The 16260-nt window shown below is 45.5% G+C and overlaps 1 protein-coding gene across 5 annotated transcripts in view; it reads right to left on the bottom strand.

The window, feature by feature from the left end:
* The window catches only part of Bend7 (BEN domain containing 7), a 79271-nt gene extending 69191 nt beyond the window's left edge, over nucleotides 1–10080 (bottom strand). Inside the window, exons 1-2 of one of the 5 annotated variants that reach the window (XM_085699082.2) lie at nucleotides 9678–10080; nucleotides 7303–7386 (exon numbers count right to left, since the gene is read on the bottom strand). In XM_085699082.2, coding sequence (XP_085555208.2) covers nucleotides 7303–7386; nucleotides 9678–9738 — 145 coding nt within the window. In that variant the 5' untranslated portion in view covers nucleotides 9739–10080. The remainder of the gene's footprint in view (nucleotides 1–7302; nucleotides 7387–9677) is intronic. The other 4 variants (XM_087896372.1, XM_085699080.2, XM_085699083.2 and 1 more) reach the window with 4 other exon arrangements.
* Between the last annotated feature and the right edge of the window lie 6180 nt (nucleotides 10081–16260).

Raw genomic sequence — 16260 nt, 5'->3', positions numbered from 1 at the left:
ATAACAAATTGTATCTCACAGACCAGCGTCAGGAAACCCAAGTTTTAGCTTTAACATGTGTGGTGGTTTGAATGGTAATGGTCACCTATAGGTCATATGTTTGGATGTTTGATTCCCAATTGGTGGGCTGTGTAGGAAGCATTAAGAGCTGTGGCCTTCTTGGAGGAGGTGTCACTCTGGAAGTTTCAAGCCGGTACTGAGGGTCAGGATGTAAGGTCTCAGTTATTGCTCTAGTGTCATCCTGCCTGCCACTATGCAGCACATCACCATGAACCAGCCCTCTGAAACCATAAGCAAGCCCCAATTAAGTACTTTCTTTTGTTTGTTTGTAATATTTATTTATTTATTATGTATACAATATTCTGTCTGTGTGTATGCCTGGAGGCCAGAAGAGGGCACCAGACCTCATTACAGATGGTTGTGAGCCACCATGTGGTTGCTGGGAATTGAACTCAGGACCTTTGGAAGAGCAGGCAATGCTCTTAACCTCTGAGCCATCTCTCCAGCCCCTGTTTGTTTGTTTGTTTCTCTATGTAGCCCTGGCTGCCCTGGAACTCACTAGTAGACCAGGTTGGCCTTGAATTTAGAGATCTGCCTACCTCTGCCTCCCAAGTGTTGGGATTAAAGGCGTGTGTCACCAACTCCCAACTAAATACGTTGTTTGTTTTTTTTTTATAAGTTGCCTTGGTTATGGTGTTTATCACAGCAACAGAGAGTAAGTAACTAAGATAGCCTGGTAGAATACAAGCACTTCTGTGAAACACTGACGTGTGGTTTATCAGCTGATACAAAAGTTGCAATAGAGTAGTGCATTTTAAGATGATTCTTCTTCAGTATGAGGTAACAGTGTCTGAGACATCCACATATTAACTGAGAGTTCAAAGACTTCCCAGGTAAGCACCATTGTAAGCACAGCACTATACTGAGTGCTTCTGAGGATCCGAAGAGGAATCCAGGCCACGCTTGCCTCTAGGACTGGACAAGCGACATCAGGACAGATTAGGAGAGGTAGTGAAAACAGACACAGTTCAATGTGACAACTGTTAAGAACAGGGCTGGGGAAGGACCTGCTCGGTTACCTAGATCACAATAAAGCCAGGCACAAAAATAAAGATGAGGCAGTGCATGGAAAGTACTGTTTTTTCTCTGTTTTGTTTAGTTTTTTTTTTTATTTTTTCAAGACAGGGTTTCTCCGTGTAGCAGTGCTGACTGTCCTGGAACTCCCTTTGTAGACCAGACTAGCCTTGAACTCAAAGAGATCCACCTGCCTCTGCCTAAAGCCGCACCCCACTACTGCCCAGAAAGTACTGGGAAGGACTGACTGATGTTGATCTTCAATAGTAAACCATTCAAAAGAAAAACACTTTCAATTTGGAAGGAGCAAGGGAAAAGGAATGATATGAATTAAGAGCACAGTGCTTTCCAGTTTGAAAAGATGTGATTTAGGACTCCATATGCTGAAGAAGAATCTGATGAAGGAGCTTGGCAGGCACCATCACTCCATCACAGGAGATAAAGAAAATTCCTCAAGAGTTTTATTCAAGATGCCATTAATTGTTTTAGTTTTATTTTTAAAATGTGTGTGGGTGTTTTGCCTGCATGTATATCTGTGCACCGCATGCATGCAGCATCTGTGGGGGCCAGAAGAGGTGGTCAGATCCCTGGAACTGGAGTTACAGATGACCGTGAGAGTCGTGGGTGCTGGGTCCTCCGTAAGAGCAGCCCGTGCTCTTAAGCCCTGAGCCATCTCTTCAGCCCCTCAAAGTGCCACTGACTGCTAACCAGAGATCAAACCGAAGTTTTCTGAACCTAGGTCTTTTTCTCTGCTGTACTATAAACTGAAAAGGTGTGTGGCCAAGGCAATATTGGAACTGAACTTTAAACACCATCAGGACAGATAGGATGTCGTTAGGAGCCGGGACAGGGGACAAGGCATGGTAGGGGAGAGTGGAGGCTGCAGAAGTAGCCATGGTGAGAAGGTAGAGGCACGAATTTAAGGAGTTTCAGGGGCTATGAGAAGAGGCCAGTTCAACATAGAACATTTTTTTCAGTGAGAGTAAGACAGAAGAGACGGATGGAAAGGTAAGCTGGGAAGACAATGCGCAGGAAGATGAGGAGGATGAGCCATGCACTCTTCACAAAGCAGAAGCAGAGGGGCTGGAGATATGGCTCAGTGGTTAAGAGCACTGACTGCTCTTCCAGAGGACCCTGGTTCAATTCCCAGCACCCACATGGCAGCTCACAACTGTCTGAAGATCCAGTTGCAGGGGATCTGACACATTCACACCAATGCACATAAAATAAAGTTAAATAAACCATAAAAATATTAAAAAAAAAACAAAGCAGAAGCAGAAAAAAATCTGGCTCGTTACTGGCTCCATAACTCGGGGTGAGCAAACACTTCTATAGACCCACTTCTCTTATCTGCAAATGGGAAAGTCTTCTCAGAGGCAGTGTGAGTTCAAACAGGAAGGCCTGGATGTGCCGAGCACACAGGAGACAACAACCGTCTCTTCCTCAGTGGTTCCTGAGTCCTCCAACTCTGACCTCATATTTGAGGTGCCCATCTTCATCTGTGGCATTTGGAGGACTGGACTGTGGATGCTGAATGTTCAGTTATCAGAAACAAACGGGAGTCCACAGTCCCTGCAGAGAGGAGTCAGTCAGAAGAGCTCACGTGAGCAGAGTAGGGGAGTGAAGAAAGGGAGCAGAGGCAAAAAGACCTCAGAGCAGGTGTCAAGAGACCTGATTTTAAGTACGGTCAACTGCTAACTACAGTACAGCTTTATGCAAGTCACTTTTATCTATGAGATAAGCCTCTCATTTGAAAAAAAAAAAAAACAGGAGGAAGACCAAGGTCTATTTCCTAGTCTAGTAGTGGTAGTAATTACGCGATTAGTGAAAACAGTGAGATAAGACTAACTACAAATGCCCCCCCCCCAGCTCTAGGGAGCCAGCAGCAGCTTAAGAATGACCAAGTCTGCATCCAAAGCTACAATATATCTAATATACACAGGTGACTTTCTAACAACGAAGCAGGTTGCAATGGCTTCTTAAGTCTTTTGGGGAGCCTTTCTGCTATTGATGGCAATCTTAGGAAACATGGGGTTCCAGGTTTACTTAACAATGACCACAGCACTCCAAGCTAGAGACGCAGGAGTGTAGAGCGTGTGCGGTTCTCTGGGTCTCCGGTGCCCTTCTTGGAGCAGCTCTGCTTTCCTTCTGTCAGCAGTACATGCTGGGGGCCCTTCAGGGGAGCGCATCTGAATAAGCATACCATGTGGTCCAGGGAAGGATTTGAGGGGAGACACAATGGTTTACACCCTAGCCCTCCCAGATTCTCCTAGGAAGAGGAATGGCAGTACTTTTATCAGGACAATGAATGGAATAACATATGAAGTTCTTAGCATTATATTGCATCTGGCTTTTGATAAGTGGTTCCTACATCTGCCATATTCCTAGCACACAGAGATGCTCCCTCACTGTCCAGTCAAGGAAGAGAAGCACTCATTGGGAAATGGGCAGCTACAGAGACTGAGAGGAAGAAGTAAAGTGTTTTAGATCCCAAATACTAGTATTTAAGGGTTCTGCCTTTTTCTGTTTTCTTGATTCCTCTGACCCCAAGGTTACATCAATTCTTGGCATGCTATATGATGAACAAGGAAAGAATCAAAGGTTCTTTCCTTTTGGGGTGGCCCCAGGTAGCACTTTTTGAGGTGGGACCCAGGCTACTCAAGTGGCTGTCCCAGGGAGGAGCACTTCACTGTAGTCAAGGACTAAATTCCTAGCTTGAAGAGCTGTGTGGAATTCTTCTGTGTTCTCTTAGGGAGCTTCTGGAGCCCGCGGCAGCAGCAGGTCTCATTAAGAAAGAGATTACAAATTCAGAGATCTGGACACCAATCAAACAGCATCACTACTGAACCATGTGCGTGCTTCATCTGCTGAGATCTACGTTATTGAACGAAATATGAAAAAGGACAACACAAACAGGGGTTGGCACAAATGCCAGGAGAGCTCAAGAAATATTTATGAAATGAATAAAGTAATGGGGCTTGAACACGTGAAAAAAATATGCCTTAGATTTCTATACCACAAGAGTAAATGAAAATCTAAAGTATCAAAAGGGGCTTCACTTAATTTATGTGAATAAATTGTCTCATTAAAAAGTGTCTTCTTACTAGCAGAAGCCTCAATAATCCCTGACTTGGTTTGGCAGAGAGGAAGTTAGGTTCTGCCACTACTGGCCTTCCTTTCACTCTGAGCTTTACTCCCATTATTATGGGAAGAACAACTGCCCTGATCATTCTCAGATAACAGAATATACTCTCCAAACTAAAGGGCAACACTCACTTAAGGTCCAACCATAAAGATGCCTATCTGCTTATCACTCTGTGCTGGCCAGTACCACCCTTCCCACCAGGAATCTTCTGCTTCTGCAAATCTCTGTAGTTCAAGGTCTAGCTCCCCACCCTACCCTTCCACCTAGCTCTTGCTCCTTTTCTCTGTTCCTTTCCAACTGCCATTTGATTATTGTTCAGGAAGAGAGAGAGACTGGCAGTGGAGTGTCTGCCCCAAGCCTCATCAAAGATGAGGATGATGCCGTGGTTACAGATGTGTGAGAGTAGATGAGAACATTCGTGTAAAGAGCCTTGCACGCTCCACTCAAACATCCGCTGTTGTGATTGCCGCATAGTGCACCTCACTGCTGCCGGAACGGTCTTACCCCTACATCCCTCAAAGGACGTCAGTCCACAGAGCAGGGCCCCTGTCCTGTTCATTTCTGATCCCACTCACATTTCAGGAAAGGGGCTCAACTCACAGTTTTTCCTCACAGAAACACTTGTTGAGTTGGCTAAATAAGTTGTTTTCCTTCAAACAGTGCTCAAATCTTCACTGTAGTTTCATAGAGCTGCCTTCAGAAAGTCAAAGTCCACAGGGTAAAGTTACCTCTTACAACCCTTAATCAAATCAAAAACATGTGAGTAATTCCCAAAGCACTCACACAGCCATCATTCTAGGGAGCTACTTTACCACACTGGATATATTACATTAGTTAGCTGCCCAAAAATATTTCAAAGAAATAGATTTGATGTGGGAAGCTCTGCCAAACTCTAGGGTACTCTCTAGTCCCCTGAGACACATATTTAAATCTTATAGATGCAGAGTGTTACGGAGAATACACATGTCTGAACAGAGAAAGTACTATGTTGATTGGGAGCTGTGCACTAGTTCTTCCTACAGGTACACAGTTAGTGCTTAAGTATCACACTCTCCTAGGTCCACAGCCTAAGTAATACTAGGAACAGGTTACAGCAATTTATGAGATAAGCCATATAAATCTATGTTTGAAGAAGAGTAACATGAACTGTAACACAGTGAACAACAAAATTCTTAATTTCAGATGTTATCTGGAGCCTTTTCTTGCTCTAGAAATCATGTGTCCAAATCATCTGCACTTCTTAATTGACCTGGAGGGTCTCTGGGAACCATATCTGATCTTCCCCGGAAGAGGTACTTACTCCTCTCTAAGCTCCTGCTGGCAAAGGCCTTCTACAAACCATTTTCAAGGTGAGCCCCACTCCACGCCTGGCTCTTTAGCGGTATTCGTTCAGCTTCAGTTCAGATAAGAAAGGACATCTGCCCTGCCCAAGAGCCTGCATCTGACTGAATCGCACCCCACTCTTCTTTGTTCTTCCAGCCTCACAATTTGATTACTATCTAACATCACCACTATTCTTCGAGCAACTAATAGGCATGAGCTTACAGCAGGCCTGGTCTGCACAAGAACTAAATCCAGAACACGGTGTTCCACTGACACGAGAAATGTAAAATTTCTAGCAGAAGGCAAATTCACTTTCTCGAGTGGTCCTTAAAGAACTCATCTGACCCAGGTTAGCGCTCTGAGGAGAGCCCAAAAGGAGACACGTCTCTTTCTGGGCCACAGCGTCTCTCTTGATTTTGGTGGTCAGTGCTCATGACAGCCAACAGGGGTGGTGCTAGCCTTGGGAATATTCTGTCTTAGTGCCTATGATGATCCTTATGGTAGGAACTGTTCATGTCCCCCAATTCCACCTTTCTACGTGTGACTTCTGCCTGGCCCTTTGTACTTCTGCTCCCTTTCTCTTCCTTAGACCAAAACAGAGAGAAAGCACACTACACTCTCCAGACGTTAAAATGTTTCTATCAGAAAAAAGTGCCAATCTGGGTCTATGCAGCAATTCAGCCACAGGTATACCCATCCCCAGTCACTGGGTGGTTCTGGTCCTTGCTCTCAAGCCCTCGTACCCTGGCTTCCTCACACGGCCTGCTTCCTGGCTATGCAGCACCTGGCTCTCGACCTACTACTACCTGGGGTTGTAGAGTCCAGGATGGGCAAAGCTGAAGCCAAATGTCACTGTTTACCCCATACTTTGCCTGGTTAAGCACTTTGAGAGGAAGCATCCTAGACAGTTTGATTTGGGGCTCAAAGGCTGCAGATACCAACTGATAGGCAAGATTCTTCACGTATGTACTTTAGGCCCACATTACACCTGGCAAACAGGCTACGGTACCTGTCAGAAGGGTTGGAGGATGCTGCCTTTGCTCTGTCTACCCCTGAGGTAGGCAAACCAGGAAGGATGGCAGCAGGTGAAAGGCCTCTTCTCTCTGACCCCAGATGTCAGTGAGAAGGACGCAGTTAGGAAACAAAACGCTGTTCGGTAGCAACTGGCACTACGAGGAGGTGGTTAGGCGGACAATCACACTTTTATCCTCCTTACGCTTTCTGACTAAAGATTTAATTTAATTTTGTCATGCCAGGATTAGCAACCAGGCCATAGAGGTGAAGGGACATTATAATAAGACAGCACATTAATCCTCTATCCCACCCAAGGCAGAAGCAAAACCAAACAAATAGCAGCTTCCTGGAAATTGAATTTCTGTTATCCAGATGTCAAAGATGTAATACCCCAATTACACAAACTATTGCCAGTGAAGCATGCCAGCGAATACGCAATGGAAATGGGGTGGGCACCGAGCGACAAAACTGCGCAGTCAGCATCTGGCTCTGTGACTGAGTGATAATTAGCACTGTGTGTAGACACTAATAAACATTTATGTCTGAAATTACAACTTTTAGCAATGTTAATAAGGGATATATTGGCAATCTGTAAAATAAAAGGTCTTGAAAAGAATGTCATACATTAAGCAGCGGCAGACATTTCCCGTTCTTACACAATCTCTCCCCCACCCCTCCTGCCCCTGAAGCTGCAAATGGCCACACCATGCTGTTTTGCTGGGAAATTAATTGACATAGGAACCTACCTAAAAAAATGGGTTGTGTTTCTTTGGTCTCCCCATTAACATCGTGGCTGAATTCTGAGATCTTATACACCTCATGGTGATAATCTGGCACAAGAAAACAACCGAAAATTAGAATTTTAATGGCTTCAAGAAGTAATAATAAGCAGTTAAAGATTCCCGTTCTCTATATGTATAATATATAGGAACAATTTCAAGAACTCTCGCAGAGACTGTGGTCAACGAAAACCACTCAAACTTTGCTCCCTGGGAAGTACACAAACTTGAACGATCACTCTGACTTTACACAACGGCTATGCGTGGCTAGAGTTTTCACAGTGAAGTTTGCCCTCAGATAGCAAGTACCAGGTTTCTTTTCTTTGAGAGAGCAAACATATTTCTAAGAAAAAGAACAATCTTGCCGAACCTCAGGCCAGGGGAGTTTCCCAAATGTATTTCCACAACCCATTTTCATGAGCATATCAATAGTAGCGTGCCTCCGAACTGTCTCTTGACTCAGGTACTCAAAGAATCTCAGCTTAAAAGTAAGCACATTAAAAAAAAAAAAAAAAGATACTGATGTGCTATTTCAAAAAAAAGTATACTTTGAGAAGCAAGATTCTTCCCTTCCACATAAATGAATCTTTTGCATTCAACCACTGTGCTTTATTGAACATGCAATAGTTTATCTGGAAAAAAAAAAAAAACCCTGAAAAGCACCTGCACAGCAGAATCGGACGTCATAAGAAAGGAAGGAAGGAAGGAAGGAAGGAAGGAAGGAACGAAGGAACGAAGGAAGGAAAGAAAGAAAGGAAGGAAGGAAGAAAGAAAGAAAATGAAAAAAGGAAGAACTATGTCCATCCAATTCTCAAATACATCTTAGGACCTCCTGTGGAAGCTACAGCACTTTGGCAATGAAGTTCTTTACAAAGCAGGACCACTCGGGTGCGAAAATAGATGTCTCTTTTCATCAACAATCCAAGCTGTGGGTGGGTTTGTTTGCCTTAGATGGCACAGGACAAAATGGCAAAACTACCCTCTCTTTTAAGATAGAGTAAGTAGTAAGTTGCCTGAGGTCATAAATAAGAAAGCAGCTTCCACTCCCGAATGGAGCACATGGGTTGTATCAAATGGGCCAAAGATTTACAAACTACAAAAAAACGGAGTCATCAATGGCCTTGTTAGTGGGGTGGGGTGTACCAAGAAAGAGTAGCCAAATATTTTGAATACACACACTATTTCAGGCCTCTATCATTAAACAGCACAAAACTAAATTAGGGGAAACACAGATGGGCAGATCCTCAAAATGTCTATAATTAAACCATTTCCAGACTGACGAAAAGTGGGCTTTACAGAATCCCCGGTTCAGATTAGCTGAGTCTGGAAAACTCGACGGTTTGAAACCACCCTCCAAGTCCATTTGCTTGCTCGTGACTTCTGCAGGCCCTTGGAACAATCATGTGCCTCTCCACTCTGATGCCAACGCTAGATAAAAACCACCCAGGGAAAGTGGACAGGTTCTGTGATTTGGCTTTGACCTCAAAGATACCTACAGAGGGTGGGTTGAAACTAAGTATTAGGACCTGTGCCATTACCATGGGGGCCGGGGTCACCCCTTTCATATATTGAGGCAACACACGACATTTTGACAGGTGTATTCCTTATCTTGGGGTTGCCATCATTTTTTTAAAAAGACTCAAATCAGGAAGATAGGTTAGAATAAGTAACAGAACCCAGTGAAGACATTATTCAACTTTCTCCTCCCTAGACAAGATAAAAGCATGGAGACTGTGCTGTACACCTGTTAGTCGGCAGGACCTAGCTGGATTTTTTCCTTCTTTCTTTCTTGTAATGACACTTGTCTGACTGGTATACTATCTAGTCTTAAAACACATAGAAAAGATGCTGTATGACAACAATTTCTGTTTTGAGCTTGGATCCCTAACGAGCTGATTCTTCTTAAAAAGAACAATGATCATCTTTCTCTCCCCCCCCCTCCTTCTCTTTGCGGGGCGGGGGGAAAAAGAGGAAAACAAAAACAAATCCCAGTATAAGCTCGGCCTGCCGGCCAGGCAAACCCTGAGCCACCCCAGCCCAGCGGCGGCCGCGGCGGCGGCACCCCCGAGCGGGCTCGGCTCCCCGGTGTCATTGTTTGCTAATTTCCTGACGTGCCCTCCGACTTGTTTACCTTCAATAACACCCCATGGGTCCCCTCAGGCACAACTTTCCCCGCGGCGGGGCGTGTGTGGCCCACGGGGCCCCGGGTTCGGGCGGCGAAGAGGGGGTCGTGGCGGGCGCGCCCCCGGCGTGGAGCCCGCGGGCGGCCCGGGCGCGCGGGGCCGAGAGCGCGGAGAGCGCGGTGCCGGCTTCCCGCCGCTGTCCCCGGGCCGGCCGCTTACCTCGGCTCACCAGTTTGAAGCTCTGGGATTTCCTGCTTCTTTTCCTCTCGGAGAACTCCATGGTGCGGGCAAGGTGGCGACGCGGCAGGAGTCTGAGGCGGCGGCTGAGGCGGGCTCGTGTCACCGCCGCGGAGCCGCCGGGACCAAGGTCCGCGTCTCGATCGGCGGGGGAGGCCGAGGGACGGGAGGAACCACCGCGAGCCCGGCCGGGGGCTGCGGGCGCGGGCTCCCGGGCGAAGTTATCCCCTCTCGCGGCGCCGCCTTCCCGGTGTCTTAGGCGCCCCCTCGGTGCCCCCTCATGCCGCCTTGCTCTATCCCGAACGCCGCCCGCCGCAGCCCAACTTTCCGCCGGGAGCGGGGCCGGGCGGGGGCGCGGAGCTGCGGGGTGCTCGCCGCGGCCCGCCTGGGCTCAGCCTGCGGACGCGGCCCGGGGGACGCGGCGAGCCGAAGGAGGGCGGCGGCGGCGGGTGCGGAGCGGCGGCCGGGGCGCTGACCGCCCCCGCGGGAGGAGGGGCCGCGCTGGCGGAGGGGGCGGCGCCGCCGGGACCCCGGGGCCACCTGCTGGCGAAGCCCGTCCGCCGCCATCCCCCGGGGGCCGCTGCCACCGCTGGCCTCGGCCGCGCCGCGCCCCAACGAGGAACGGAGGCCGCGGCGCAGCTCCGTGGCGGTCAGGGCCCACGGAGCTGCCCCCGGGCGGACACTGCTCTCAGCGGGGCCTCCCTCCGCCGCTCCGGGAGGCGAGCGTGCTTTTAGAAATAAGCTAGAGATCGCGGCTCCTCGGTGGCCAGCCCTCGCTCTGTGTGAGAGCCAGGCTGTGCCAGGGCCAGACGCCGCCGATTTTAGGCAACTTTTAGCAGGGGGTGAAGAACTTACCCATCCGTGTTCAGCAAGCGGGAAGAGATTTGAGAATGCTGCTGAGAAGACTATGGGAAAGAGTGAAGTTCAATTCTTTACCCCCATCCTGGGGGCTGTAGGAGGAAGTTCTATGTAAGGGGTCTGCTTGGAATGGGGTTTAGGGGAGGGGACAGGAGGGGAGTACAAGGGGTGGGGAGTACAAGGGGTGAGGAATACAAGGGGGTGCAGGCTCTGAGGTAAACAGTGATCATAGCAGGTGCAGGGGACTCGACGCAGAAATACCAATGTAATTGACATTCTCAGATGGCTGTTAGTAGTTTTATGTAATATTCTTAGAAGAGCTAAGAGTGCACTCACTGTAGGCGCCATTTCTTACAACATGTTTTAAGCGGGAATAGAAAAAAGATTTTTACATCGTCTGGAAAAGGTAGTACGGGAACATGATCTGACATGCTCAAAAAGTACTGCCTCCAAATCTAAGGTTTCTAGACCAAAGTACAAAGGGGATAAAGGGATGGGCTGCTTCTCCAGCCCGGTAAGGTCAGGTTGCTCTAAAGAGTAGAGAGGAAAAGAGGGGGCGGGAGGGGGGGCGTAGTCTTAGTGAATGAGGTGAGTCGCTCTCACATGAGACAGCCATTCAAAAGCCACTCTGATCCAGCAGTGGCGTTAAGAGCGGCACAACTGCCAGGGAAGGGTAATGTGGGACACAACCAGTGCAGACATACCTGGGAGATAAAACCAAAGAACGGGTGATCAGCAGCCCAACTGGGTGTGGAGACAGAGGTGTGGAGCAAAAGATAGGAAAGTTGGTCACACCTCGCTGGCCTGGGATGGAGACCTAGGGCTTTCATTCAGTTCAATAAAACAAATCCCTCTAAGAGAAGCTTGCTTTTTCCCCCTACATCCTTTGAGATTATAGAGGCTGAACCCTTTTCCCAGAAAAGTGTATGGGAGAAATAAAATTGTATTTGGTGAAGTTCTTAGATCTCTTTAGAATTCTAAGAGGTGGTAAAGGGATAAATATGATAACAACTTAGGCAATTATATCACTTGGTTCTTCCCCCCAGCCCCTCCCTTTAGATCAGGATTTAAAAAGCCTGAAGATGTACGGATGTTCTCAAAGTAAGAAAATATTCTACATATACACATTGGAGTTTTACTCAGCAGTAAAAAACAATGACATCTTGAATTTTGCATGCAAATGGATGAAAATAGAAAACGCTTTACTGAGTGAGGTAACCCAGACCCAAAAAGAGGAATATGGTATGTACTCACTCATAAGTGGATTCTAGCCATAATTAAAGGACATTGAGCCTATAATTCGCGATCCTAGAGAAGCTAAATTAGAAGGTGAACCCAAAGAAAATCATATAGTTATCCTCCTGGATATTGGAAGTAGACAAGATTGCCAGGCAAAACTTGGGTGTACGGGGGTGTGGGAGGGTGGATGAAGGGGAGATGGGTAGAGAGAAGGGAGAAGTGGAGGATTCGGGAGAGCTTGGGGGAATGGGATGGGTGGGATGGAGGAAGGGTGGATATGGGAGCAGGGAAGTAAATATCATAATTAAGGGAGCCATTTTAGGGTTTGCAAGAGGCTTGACTCTAGAGAGGTTCCCAGGTCCAAGGAGAGGTCCCCAGATTGTTCCTTGGACAGCAGAGGAGAGGGTGCCTGAACTGGCCTTGTCCCATAGCCACACTGATGAATATCTTGCACATCACCTAGAACCTTCATCTGGCAATGGATGGAGATAGAGTCAGAGACCCACACTGGAGCACTGGACTTAGTTAGCTCCCAAGGTCCAAATGAGGAGCAGAAGGAGGGAGAACATGAGCAAGGAAGTCAGGACCACGAGGGGTGCGTCCACCCACTGAGACACTGGGACGGATCTAATGGGAGCTCACCAAGGCCAGCTGGACTGGGATTGATGGAGCATGCGATCAAACTGGACACTCTGAATGTGGCTGGCAATGAAGGCTGACTGAGAAGCCAAGGACAATGGCACTGGGTTTTGATTCTACTGCATGGACTGACTTGGTGGGAGCCTGGTTTGTTTGGATGCTCACCTTTATAGACCTGGATGGAGGGGGAAGGCCTTGGACTTCCCATGGGGCAGGGAACCCTGACTGCTCTTAGGACTAGAGAGGGAGGGAGAAGTGGGGAGGGGAAGGGAAAAGGGAGACAGGAAGAAGGTGGAAATTTTTAATAAATAAATAAATAAATAGAAGACTCACTTGGAAGAAAAAAAAAGAAAATGTTCTATACCTCATTCCAGGACCCAGTCAGGTGTGTGTGTCTTCCCTTGTCAAATTTTATTCCAATAGCCCCAAGGCTGAGTACTATGCTGAGTATTGCTGAATATTACTCATTCCTTGGAGCATAAAATAAGATTTTATTGATTTTATTGTGTTAAAAATCATTGAAGGTGTCATCCCAGGAAGCAAATCCCTAAGGAAGATATCAAAAACAAATTATCAACCTTAAGTACAGGTAGGAATGTGAACTCTACCTACTGAAGAGAATATTCTTTATAAAGTTAAGTCAATATTTTTCGGAGAATATCTAAAATAATAGTAACTATTTCTTGGCCTTTTTGACCGAACTCTCCAAAGATGGTCAATGTGTAAAGGACATGAAGCAGCCTGTCATATCAAATTTTAGAGAAAAATCAACACATTTTTATTTACTTTCTACTTGGCACAAACCACTGTGGCTTTATCTAACAAATTTATAGATTTGCAGTTAGTATTAAGTAATACTAAACTGCGATTGCCTTGAGTGGGTGGGTATCTGTCATAGTCTGCTTCAGTTAACTTAATAAAATACCACAGACAGCTCGACTTAAACAAGAAATTTACTTTCATATCACCAAGGGGTCCATGATCAAGGTCTGACACAGTATGTAACAAGCTTCCTGGTCAGACTATCTTTGGAGAATGAGCCCGAAAATAATGACATGGAGACTTCTTGTTAATTATGAAAGCTCGGCCTCCTAACGAGCTCTTACAACTCAACCCATTTGTGTTAACCTGTATTCTATCACATGGTGTTACCTCTCTTTCATCTTGCACCTCCTGTTTCCTCTCCCTGTCTCCTGGCATCTCCTTCGTGCCTAGATTCCTCCTCCTCTTCCTTTCTCTCCAGAAATCCCACCTCTCCCTCTTGCCTAGCTACTGGCCATTCAGCTTTTTATTACACCAATCACAGCAATTCATCTTCACACAGTATATAAATATCCCACACCAACAGAGTGTTTCTGAGGAGGGCACTGCCTTTTTGCTGTGTGTTCTCAACTGGTAGACGAGTCTCTCTTTTATTTAAAAATTGTTTTAAATTTATCATTTTTGTGTGTCCATGTGTGCTTGGTGCCCACAGAGGTCAGAAGAGATCCCTAGATCACCCAAAACCAGAGGTACAGATGACTGTGAGTGTCCACGTGGATGCTAGAAATCAAACTTTGGTCCTCACCAAGAGCAACAAGTGGTCTTCCTTGCTGAGCCAGTTCTCCAGCCCTCTCTTTCCTCTTAGGAGGCCACAAAAAATCAGAATCCTGCCCTTTTGACTTCTTTTACCCGAAATTACTATCAACAGAAGGTCCCATTTCCATATCCAGTCGTATTAGAGGTCGGAGCTTCCACATACGGATTTTGAGTGTCAGTAGTGTTGATTTTGTTTGAATATAGTGTCTGGGTTGAGGTGTCCTGGCAAACCCTTTGGGTCTAGTAAGGTCGTTGCTGTGCTTAGCACTTACAGGTTCCCAGAAACTTTAGGACTACAGGCTTACATGTTTCTGGAGCTTGGGGAAGATTGTACAAATATTCCATGACATCATGCAGGCCAAACATCTTATTATATGACCATTCCAAAAGCCAGTTGATTATAAAGATTGAGCATAGGGTTTAATCTTGGACAAAGACAGACAATTTGGTCAGATAACATTAAATAACCATAACATAAATTCTTAAAATTCTCTAGAAATTCTGTCCTAAGAAAAATAAATAGCATTATAAAAATTTCAATCTTTATTTAGAGCTCTCTTGTCAAAAAGATATATAGCACAAGCCATCTGTATAATTTGGACTTTTATATTAACTACATTAAAGGACAATCAAGTTAAATTCATTTCTTTAATACATTTTACTTAACTGAAACCATTAAACTGTTATTCTGACACGTAATCAGAATATTCTTGAGATATTCTATATTCTTTTTCTACAAAGCTTTGAAACTGGTATGTGAGGTGTATTTAATACTTGGAGAACAAATCAATTCAAACTAAACTTCCAATGTTTGATAGCCTCAGGTCTTCGGTGACTGCCATACTGGACAGGCTGTAGTGAGAAGAACTGCAAGGTTTGAACCGGCTGTGTATATAAACATGACTACATGATGGTTAACCTTTCAATTGTTACATTAGCCTTCAAACAGAAAGAAATGTGTGAAACAGCTCCATCAAGCTTGGGCTATTCGTATCTTTGGGTTCTCTGGAACTAAAAGACGGTATAGTTCCTAAATAGGTTCTGGGAATCCTTAGCATCGATCTCCGCTTTCTGACAGTCACTCATCCCCAGGTTTACAGACAGAATGGATACCACCACTGTGCCCCATACTTCTTAGTTTATTCTTGGCCTCATGCAGTTCACATTCTAGTTTACTTTTAGTAATGATAATTTAAAATAATGGAGTGATGTAGGTGTGCCTTCTGTCTATGTGTTATTTTCATTGGTTAATAAAGAGACTGCCTTGGCCCTTTGATAGGACAGAAAATTAGGTAGGTGGAGAAAACAGAACAGAATGCTGGGAAGAGGGCAATGAGACAGCCGCCAAGGAGCCAGTCACCAGTTCAGACATGCTGAATCTTTCCCGGTAAAGGTGCTACACAGATTATTAGAAATGGGTTAATCAAGATGTGAGAGTTAGCCAGTAACTAACTCTCTAGAGATAATGGGCCAGGCAGTGTTTAAATGAATACAATTTGTGTGTTGTTATTTCCAGGGCTAAGCTAGCCATGTGGGAGCCGGGCAGGACAAAAAGCAGGCTGCCCGCAGCTCCTCACTACAATGGAGAAAGTATTTATAAGAGATTATATCAGTGAAACGGGATTTGGGGAATTTTGTTTAAATGTATTACCTAATGTTTATGTTCCTTTTGGAACTCAGTGTGTTTATATAGGATGTAATTCTTCTTAATTGTTCTCCATGTTTGGTGTATATTAATGTCCCAGTTTTGCAAATGAAGAAAATCTGTTTTCATGACATCATTTTCTCTTAATTGGATGATAGCTAGTCTATCATTGACCCATTTCTTTAAAATAAGGGTTTCTGTTCTTTTTTCTTTAAATCTAAATATAGTAAACACAAATCTCATGTGGACGCTTCAGTGTATTTTACTAATATAAATATTACCCCACACCCTAATGAAGACATGGAACTTCCTAGACATACAAACAAGCTCCCCTGAGACCCTCCTCAGTATGTTCGCCTCCACCCTAGGAAACCACACTTCTAACTTTTGTCGCCTTGTCTTGGATATGCCTACTAATGAACTTCATGTTTGTGAAGTCATGTATTGCATACTGCTTTGTTCTTGCTGCTTCTGCTTAACCTGTCCCAGAGCTCTATTCATCTTGTTGGCTGTTTGGTAGTTCATTTCTTAGATTTGCTGTCCGTTGTTTTGTTACAGGACTGTAGCACTTTAGAAAACCTGTTCCACTGTTGATGGATGCTATTC

This window comes from Myodes glareolus, chromosome 14, assembly GCF_982192425.1.
Source record: "Myodes glareolus chromosome 14, mMyoGla1.1, whole genome shotgun sequence".
Taxonomy (NCBI): domain Eukaryota; kingdom Metazoa; phylum Chordata; class Mammalia; order Rodentia; family Cricetidae; genus Myodes; species Myodes glareolus.
The sequence above is the reverse complement of the archived record's forward strand: the minus strand, read 5'-3'. Positions and strand labels throughout refer to the sequence as shown.